Genomic DNA, 10,437 nt, shown 5'->3' with positions numbered 1-10,437 from the left:
CCAGCCAATGACGGCTTGAGACTGGCTGCCACAGCTGTCAATCATCCATTTTTATCCCTTTTTATATGTCAAATAACTACTTAAAAACAAATTGATCAGAAAAATGACCACTTGCACAGGCATTAGCATGATAATGACCACTTGCACAGGCATTAGCATGATAATGACTACGGTATCTAAAATGATACAAACCACCTTTGGAAAAAAATTATCTGACGTATACTGTGATTATTTCGGTTGTGATTTTCCCATCCACTAACATGGGGAGGCGGGCCTTGTGACCTAATACTGGATTCAGCCGCCAGAGCGGCGATCTAACATGCAGCGGCTTCACTGAACGGGAACAATGCCCAGTCCATCTTATAATAGGTCCATGGTTCACACTCTACTTCAACAAAATATCAGTTATATTATAACTGATATTTTGTTGAATTTGTTTTTCATAAGAAAGAATGGCTAAAGGTCCTTACACATCAAGAGCGATGCGAATATACGGCACGAAATTGCGATGTGAGTTTTGACCCACCTGTCAATCACAGCCACAGATGTATACACGTCGGAAGCGAATTTCTGAAAAATCGACCGTGGTTCGAAAAAATAAACACCGCAATAACGCTGGGCGAAACTTCGCCGTTGGTATGCACGGTTGCATTGACTGATATAGGTTCGGAAAATATTATTGACGTGCGAATTAATCGCACGAAAAAAACGTGCTCGGTGTGTAAGGACCTTGAAAGTCATCCAAGGAGGATTTTTCTTAACCAATGACATTTAAGGGAAAGAAAAGTGTAGAGACCTCACCTTGAACTTTCCGTCTGAGGAGAAGATGCTGACCCATCGATTGTCGTAGTCGGCCACCACAATGTCACCGTTCATGTCCACAGTCACGCCTGTAGGTCTCTGCAGCTGCCCTGGAGAGCGACCCCTGACCCCAAAGCGCATCTTGAACTGCCCGTCGTTGGAGAATACCTGCAGCGAGGAGGTGGATCAAAGTACCGTCTGTTGAGTGATCACCAATTTGGCATGATCCCAAAATAGCACAAAATGTATTTTCTTTGTGAACAGCCTGATAAGTGGTCAGAAACACATTGAATGATATCCATGTAGGGGTTCTGTCTCTCTGTCTCTCTCTCTCTCTGTGTCTGTCTCTCTCTCTCACCTGTATGCACTGGTTGTTGCTGTCAGCCACCACCACTCTGCCGTTACTGGATGCTGAGATTCCCTGGAGGTTGGTGAACTCCCCTTTCTCTCTGCCCCGGGAACCTGGTAAGCAGACAGTTACACACTCAATCAATGCTGTATGCACCATAACCATCAACCATGATTTTCTATTTAGTCACACTGTACAATATTTGCCCTTAAAGGATAATTAAGAATGAGAAAGTTTGGCTGTCTTACTTCACTGCCCTACATGTGCATATACATTAGCTTTGATGTTCTACACAGAACTTTACATGTTGGTGCAAGACCTAGGATCAAAGAGTATTTGACAATTACCAGACATGGGACCAAGTCACTTCAGTCCAAGTCTCAAGTAAGTCCCAAGTCATTTGGTCCAAGTCTCAAGCAAGTCCCAAGTCATTTTGTTTTGGGCAAGTCAAGTCAAGTCAAGTCACAGGTTTTGTCAAGTCAAGTCAAGTCAAGTCGAGTCCTTAGTTAAGGCAAGTCAAGTCCCAAGTCAAGTCCCTTTTTTTCCCCACGCCCAAATACTGCAGTCTTACGTTTGTTTATAAAGAAAAAAGACATGGTATTAATACCTGTCTAATAGTGGTGATATTATTGGCCAATTTACAGTATCTTACCCGTTCAAAAAGTATGACGAATTTAATTTGTGTTCTAATCATTGATATTCAGTGAAATAAATGTAATCAAACAAAAGTCAAATAACTTTATAAACGCTTATTTATTTCTTAACTGCTTCTCAGTAAAAAAAAAAAATCTGCCACGTCAGTTTTAAACAGTGAATTAGTGACAGGCTGACAGCCATACTACAATGTAATCAAACAAAAACAAATAGCTTAAACTTAGAGTATTTACCTCTTCTCAATCAAAACATATTAATATAAACAAGGCTAGGTGGAAACCTAGCATATATATGCCAGTGCAGAAAAGCATTGTTGAACCTGTTGACTGACACACTCACACACACACACACACACACACACACACACACACACACACACACACACACACACACACACACACAGCTGACAACATGTACCTCTCCCCCCTCCAACCCAGGGCTGACACATAGGCTACATTTGCATAATGTCCCAATATGCATTGTGGTTGACAAGGAAGCAACCAAATGAAGCTAAATAAGTGGTAGATAGTAATATTTCTTTTTACCAAATTTTTACCACAAGTTGTAATATTTCAATGTTGGCCAAAATAAAAATTTAAAATTGACTTTATGAATTAACACCCCAAGTCTAAAGCACATTTTCAGGCGGGGTATATATACATCTCAAAACTAGAACGAGTTGTAGGATGATTGGGAACTTTGGAGACCACCTGTTGCGCAAGCTTGTGCATAATATTTTAAGATCTCTTGGCGTGCTCGCAGTCTACAGATCGAACCGATAGTCTACGGGCCTCTACGGCAGTGGCGGACTGCATAATCGGGCACGTCGGGCAAATGCCCGGTGGCCTGGCCTGGCCTGGCCTGCAAAAAAAAAAAAAAAAAAAAAAATTTTTTTTTTTTTTTTTTTTTGCAGGCCAGGCCAGGCCACTCACTGAACAGCAGGCCAGGCGCCGCCTACTGGTTTACTAGTGGTTTTATTACTTTATTCAGGTTTAAAGTGGGTGCATCTCATTGTAAAATTGGACTTGGCCCAAATTGTTCTTCAATGTCAGGGCGTCATTGTAAAAGAGGGCTTGCGCTCTCAACTGACCTTTCCTGAATAAATAAAGGTAAATGAATGAAAAAAAAATGAATGAAAACGGCCCAAATTGGGCTTCAAACGGCCCAAATCGGGCTTCAAACAGCCCAAATCTGGCTTTAAACGACCCAAATCTGGCTTCAAACGGCCCAAATTGGGCTTCAAACGGCCCAAATTGAGCTTCAAAGGCCCCAAATTTTTCGCCGGCGCCCTTAGGACGCCGGCACGCGCGTCGGCCCGTATCGGCCTGGCCTGCTTGGTATCTAATGCCCGGCCTGAATTATGATCCCAGTCCGCCCCTGCTCTACGGGCCTGCGCTGGCGCAGCGCTGACTAAAAGTATTTAATAAATATTTCCTCTCAATCACTGTTAAACAGTGAAACACTGACAGCCAGACTACAACATCAAACGTTGTTAGATTCCGCCCCTGTCCCTTCTGCCTGTTTGAAGAATATCGCAGCTGTGTGCAATCCAGTGAGATGATTGATTAATGGCCAGGCATCCAATCACGACAATGCTATAAGGCGGAGCATGACTGGATGACAATTTGTCATTGGATGACTCAGTCATGATCCTCCTTATAGCATTGTCGTGATTGGATGAGCGGCTGTCCGTCACGCTCCTCTCTCCGTCTCCTCTCCAGCTTGCACTCCCCGCCATGCACTGACTGACGCATACCGGACAGACAGAGAAACTTGGACAATGTTACGTTATGATTTAATTATTTAAACAGACAAACACAGACAAACACAAACAAGTCATCCAAGTCATCACCTCTCAAGTCAAGTCAAGTCTCGAGTCTTTAACTTCCAAGTCCAAGTAAGTCTCACGTCATTTATGTTTTTGTCAAGTCAAGTCACAAGTCATCAAAACAGGGACTCGAGTCGACTCGAGTCCAAGTCACCAAGTCTCAAGTGCCCATCTCTGACAATTACTAGCATCAGTTTTTGTCCCACTGTTATGTGTATGTATTTCTTTAAATTTGTATTATGTATTGTGTTTTTAATGTGTTGCTTTTAAACCCCCATGTCTTTGAGTACCTACCTCTATAAATAAAATGTATTATTATTATTATTAATGATACAATTTGAATAAAATTGCAATTATAAAACTTTTTTAAAATTTGCTTTAAGTATGGGTAGGATATGGATTTACCAAATTAAGGTGATTTACTGGTAGATAATATCTGGAAAGTTGTCAATGGCATAATTTGACCCAGGCCTGACCGATACAAGGCCTTTTTGACTGGGACAGGTCATCTTTAACCTGCCGCTGCCAGATGGTTTGTTTTCACATAGCCATCTGCGAAGGAGTCACTCGGGAAGCCGTTTTTAAAGGCCAAGCATTAAAAAAAAAAAAAAACTGGCAGGTGATTGGATGAACCATCTGTCTATCACATCTATCACGGGCTTGCTTCTAGGTCGCCATGACCGAAACGTCAACAAATAAACTGGAAGTTAAGTCTACAATGCGGTGTGCCGACTCTACTTCTTTAACTTGCTATTGATCGTCTGTTGTCCTGCACCTGCAATGCTGAGTGGATGTGCATGCTCTACTTTTGTTTGACGCTTCCAGCTGTCATCACGCCTAAAGCCCGCCTGTAGCTGCCTCGTAGGATGCTGATTGGTCCGAACCACTGGTGGTTCAGACTCAAACCAACCGATTAGAGTGGCAAGATGGATTTGTCGTGTGAGAGTGATCTCATCCAGCTGCCGAGTGCCTCCAAAGGTTATGTCATCTTGTCTTACCCACTCTATAGATGAGCTCATCCTCAATGGGGTTCTCCTTCTTCTTGGTGGTGCTGTACATGCTGGAGGGCCGTCGCACTGCCTTCTGTCGTATGTGTCCGCCCGTCCCGCTGGGAGACTTCACCCTCCTCTTCACGTCGTCCGGGGCCTGCGGCACCTCCGAGGCCTTGAGCGCCCGCAGGCGGAAGGGGCTGCCCCGTATGGGCTGTCCGTACAGCCACAGGGCCAAGGAGTACTCTCCCTCAGAGCGTAGCGTATAGCCAACTTCGTACGTCCCGTTCTTATTGTCCGTTATCTCCGGCTCCGTAGCCCGGCTCCCATCGGCGGATGTGATCTCTGCTTTTAAAAGTGCGTTTCCTGTCCGCACCAACTCCCCATCCTACAGCGAGAGGGGCATTGATTTCGGACGTTACTAGATTATACAACAATACGATGCCATGTACTGCCACCAGAGAGGTGGAGTGTCAGGTTGCAAACACAAAACAGGCCACGACCTCTATGAGCTTCAAATATAACATAACATAATATAACAATTATTTGTCACTTTCAATCTCGGTTCAGCAATATTAATTTATGAAAAATCTGATTTGCTGAAGCTACTTTTTTCAATATAGAATCTAACCTCACATTCTTTAGATCTCTGCATAATACAATCGCTCGCTTCCCTACTCCTTAACAGCTTTCACCCACACCATGTAAAACACACGCATGCGCACACACACACACACACACACACACACACACACACACACACACACACACACACACACACACACACACACACACACACACTTTGTATTACTGCAGCCAATGTGCACGGTCCTTGAGCCAATAGGGATTCAATTTAACATCACAAGCTTCTCATATATACTTTTGATTATAATAATCCTTAATTGCGTTGGCGACCAGGGCCAAGAGAACAAGAAACAAGAGAGAACCAGAGTGAAAAAGTGAGTGAAATGACAAAAACTAAATATCAAAATGTCCCCAGACTTTCCTGACTAAAACAAACAAACAAGGAAAGCCAAACAAAAGCAAAATGATAAATTGCTGGCTAGCGTGTCTGTAATTGACGATAGAATAATAGCAAAATGGAGCGATTGAAAGGCAGTACTTTGTCTTTAGTGGTGACAGTGATGCTGTGGTGCTGCCTGGTGGCTGCGTGGCGGAGGCCCTCTCCTGTGGCCACGGACGTGTGGGCCACGGCTGCCGTGGTCAGCAGCACGCCCAGGTTCTGGATGGAGCGCCGCAGACCTTCAGTCTCCACCTTGCATGGACACAGGACAGGATTTCCATTTCAAACCCCTCGTGCTTCTCTTCAAATACTTTAAAACTTGAATTTCTTCACTCCAATAATCAGGAAGGTAAAATAAAATCATAGCAGATCCGGCATATAACCTCTTTAACCTCCTCCCATCAGGTACAGTAGGAGATACAGGAGTGTCACGTGTAAAACATCTCACTTCAGGGATAGCACTACCTCCAAGCCATAAGGCATCTGAATTTGCACTGATTCGATCATTTGTATTACCTATAGCACTTTAAAACTGTATGCACTTTATACTGGATACCATGCTGCTGGGTACTCCAACATTTTGGAGTTACGCCATAGACAGACTTTTAGCTTTGGGGGGCCACTTGTGCAGGATTCAGACGTTTGCACGCCGGTGCAAAAAACTTGCCGTTTTACATTTTAAATTTTGCCTGTTTGAAGCCAGATTTAGAGGAATATCTCATTTTAAGGCTGGCATCATCATGGTCTCTCTTTCTCTCTCTCCCTCTTTGCCGGCAAAACATTTTGGCAATTTTTTTGCCATTTGAAACCAGATTTAGAGGAATTATTATTGTACAATAATTACAACAATTCGTCTCTGAATAATAAAGTATTAGTAATAATAATAATAATAATAGGTTGCTGCCGCTGCTACTACTACTACTAATAATAACAATAATAATAATAAGAAGAAAGTCATTATTATTGTTATTGTTGTTTTATTATTTATTATTCTATTTTATTTTTATTATTATTTTATTATTATTGTTAGTGTCAAGTAATTATTATTTAGCAATTATTGTTTGAGTATGAGAATGGAAATATAAGAAATATTAGAATATGAGTGTAATTACAGAACATTAATACTCATTATTGTGGGTAGAATTACAGAACATTAACTCATTGAGTGCCAATGACGTCTAAAGACGTCAATTCAAATAGTAACGTAGAGTGCCAATGACGTCTAAAGACGTCAATTGCGTTTTTTGACGGTGGGACGTGGATCAAAGCCTGATGCATCTCCTGTAAAAATATGGGAGATGTCGAATGTGTACAGTATAAGCTATTTTACGGACCCATTAGGTGGCGACAGTGCTCTCCAGATTAGAGAAAGGTGAGGAAAAAACAGAGAAGAAGTCATGGGGAAACGGAAACCGCATCGGTATGCATCGATATGCATGAAGCATAACGTTAGCTGTGCCTGTGAACAGCAGCCAATCTGCTGCCACAATTGAGCCCCTCCGTCTCCGCTGTGATAGCCCCTCCACATGATTAGTTGCCGACACCAGCGTCTTTCTGAAAAGTTACATTATTCTCAGCTGGAAGCGCTGGGAGCCGGCGACAAAAACGGCGGAACGCTGTGAAAAAGCTGGGCATAGCGCACTTTTCAGTGCAGAGCAAACGCAGCAGAGAGCCACCAGAGACACTCCCACGGAGGAGTGTGCAGTTGAGGGGGGTGGGGCACGCAGGGCACTGAGGGCAGCATACAACACCGACCCAGACAGCAGGAGGCTCGATGGACAGATTTACAAACACAAGCTAGAATATCTGATGCCCACCAGCAGTAAATCAAGACCAGCAAGAAGGTGTAGGGTCTGCGCACGCAGGGGCCAGCGCTGCTGGTTGCAGCTAAAAAATATTATTTTGCCAAACAAAATTCCTTTGTTTTCGCTGTTTTATTGAAGGAAATTATTTTTGAGGTGTCACTACATCAAAAAATATTAGCTTCAGAGTCAGTGATGTGCTTGAAATGCTTCATTTCACAAAAGGCTGATTATCTCAGCTTCTAGTTTGAAACGTCTGTTTTTGCTGAAAACAACCTATCTTCTCCGGCTGATAACTAAAGAACGGAAAATGATATCAATAAACTTTTTATTGCTGATGATACAATAGAGTCTCATCGTTCTTTGGGCGTGTTCGGTGTTTACATAGTAATATCACACAATATTCTGTGGGCCTCGAGAAATCACTGAAAACGCTCTGAAAGGGCTGGCACTGGGAGCATCCGTTTTCCAAAAGTGGCTGGCACTCAATGAGTTAAAACTCATTATTATTAAAAAATATATATATATATTATAGGTCAAAAGCAACAGTGAAAAGGTGGGTTTTGAAGGCTTTTTTGGAAAGATGACATATGAAAGACAATGAGTTTTGGCCTGTCAGATGTGACTGGGGAGGGCATTCCAGAGGAAGGGGGCAAGGCCCTGTCAGAGGCCCCCCTGTCACAGCTTTAACAAAGAGATACCTGTGATGCTTGTCAAACTGGATATACATTGTATGATCATATTCAGCCAGACAGTGAGATGGAGATTTACAATGGTGAGCAAAAAAAAAAAAACTACTGGGGGGGCCTGCCCCCGGTGGCCCCCCCATTAACTCTGCCCATGTGTTACGCCCAAGCATTTCAAGACTTTCAAATTCATTTTTCATACTTTCCAGCATTGAAACCTCGATAGTTTGTTCAACATCACATCTACTGCATATACCAGCCAGCCACAACAGGATTACTACAGAAAAACATGTCTTATGACAAATTATTTATTAAGCTATAATAATTATGTTATTCTAGTGTACTTATAATAGCCTACACATTCTATGTTACATTATACTACTACTATGTATTATGTCCTTTATCCACTTGACAGCCTATGCATGTGCTACAGATTCAATTTTTCCCATGTGATCCCCTGAGGAGTTCTCTGTACAGATTTGGCCCTCACCTCACCTGGAGCCTAACATGTTGTTCAGTTCTGGTTTAGCTCTGACTTACTATGACTTATTATGTAACACCACAATGCCTATTTTTTTTCCAGAACAGACAGCGGCTAGTACCTGACAGTCCAGATGTGCATTCTGGTGCGGCCTCTCTGGGAAGTCGTGTCGGGCCAGAGCCGTTACCCGCTCACTCATCTGCTTCTGAACGAGTAGCACCTACATAACGAAAACACGTATTTTATTTTTTACTTTTGATTCTACCATTTCGCAAAGTATGGTTTGTTCAGTCAAGCCTGTAACATTTGGATGTCAATGCATTGTGCTCCTTTAGCCCTATTCCCACTATACTAACATTTATGACTTAATGCATCATCTTTTTAACATTTAAATTGGTCTTCTTGCATGGATGCTCAGCTCAGTTTACGGCACAGGAGACCACATCCTGTGCTTTGGTAAATGTTACAGATGATATGTACCAATGTAACGCTACATTTAATATGTGACTCCCCTCTGTGCTGTAACCTGTGTGTTGGCTTGCTCACCTCAGTAGCAGTGCCATGGCTGAGGGCCTGCTGACTGCCCTCTGTGCTGTAACCTGTGTGTTGGCTTGCTCACCTCAGTAGCAGTGCCGTGGCTGAGGGCCTGCTCCGTAAAGCTGCAGCTGCTCTTGATGTGCTCCTTCCCCTGCAAGAGAGACGACAGCTGGGCCTGCAGGACCTGTGGTCAAGTCAAGTGGAAGGAGAGGAGGAATGGGAGACAAGGGTTGAGAGTTAAGTAAGAAGTCCTGGGGCCCTATCTTCCCAAAAGCGGTAATTTAGCGTTTGCGCTCGTTTAACGCCGTGCACAATGCAAATTGGGGGCGTGCACCTGTTATAATTGTACTGGACATAGGCGTGCCACATGCCAAACCAGGCGTTTCAGAGCTAAAATGTGTGGATGGCATTATCCTATCGTCAGCAGCAATTACTTTGCGCTAAGAGCTTTGAAAAGCACTTCTTAGGCACTAAAATATTCGCTGCGCTTGAGCGCACCATAATCTCCGCGCAGCGCAGAAACGTCATTACGCACGGACATGCCACACCAGGACATCAAATTCTGTTGTTAAAATCGGGTATTCGGTGAGGCAATCAACTATAATTTACTGAGAAACTTTTATCACATCGCAAGGAGGGGTTATGGTAAATTAATTGAGAAAACTTGTACATTGTAGCCTACTTGCAATAGGCTATTCACCTTCACCTGCTATCCCGTAACCCGGAGGGTCGTTGGCACCACAGCCGATCTGTCACAAGCTCTCTCCATCTCTCTCTGTCCTCGGCACCAGTCGGCAGCTCAATGTTTCACCCAGTTTTAATTGAGTCCACTGTAAATTCTCCAATCTTTTCTTTTGTCTCTGCCACCGTGCCCCATTTGGGGGCACAGTGGCTCAGTGGTAGAGCTGTCGCCTCGCAGTCAGAAGGTCCTGAGTTCGATTCTCGCCTGGGACACTGTGGGCACTGTGGTTGTGTTCCCCCCCATATCTTCAGTGCCTACTGCCCAGGTGGGGTATCTCGTCGTAAGGCCCTTTCTGTCTGTGTGGAGTTTGCATGTTCTCCCCGTGCTCCCCCAGGGGGGTTCCTCCGTATATAACCCCCCCCCATTAAAAACATGCAGAAGATCAGATCGCCATCCGACCAGTGACGACAACATCCGAAGTCGGTCCCCGGGCGCTGTACGAGAAAGCGACCACTGCTCCTGGCCTGCCCCCCAGAGGAAAGGACAAAGCCAGGATGGGTTAAATGCAGAGGACAAATTTCACCGGCCACCGTCAGCATGCGTG

At 43.9% G+C, this 10,437-nt stretch overlaps 1 protein-coding gene across 1 annotated transcript in view; it reads right to left on the bottom strand.

Annotated features, from left to right (window-relative positions):
* trim3b (tripartite motif containing 3b) overlaps positions 1–10,437 on the bottom strand; it is a gene marked incomplete at both ends in the record, with an annotated part of 52,229 nt that overhangs the window by 16,080 nt on the left and 25,712 nt on the right. Inside the window, 6 exons of the mRNA XM_083637497.1 lie at positions 802–969; positions 1,160–1,263; positions 4,631–5,009; positions 5,745–5,897; positions 8,736–8,834; positions 9,234–9,335. Coding sequence (XP_083493623.1) covers positions 802–969; positions 1,160–1,263; positions 4,631–5,009; positions 5,745–5,897; positions 8,736–8,834; positions 9,234–9,335 — 1,005 coding nt within the window. The remainder of the gene's footprint in view (positions 1–801; positions 970–1,159; positions 1,264–4,630; positions 5,010–5,744; positions 5,898–8,735; positions 8,835–9,233; positions 9,336–10,437) is intronic.

Source organism: Poromitra crassiceps, assembly GCF_964638095.1.
Source record: "Poromitra crassiceps genome assembly, chromosome: 1".
Taxonomy (NCBI): Eukaryota; Metazoa; Chordata; class Actinopteri; order Beryciformes; family Melamphaidae; genus Poromitra; species Poromitra crassiceps.
The sequence above is the reverse complement of the archived record's forward strand: the minus strand, read 5'-3'. Positions and strand labels throughout refer to the sequence as shown.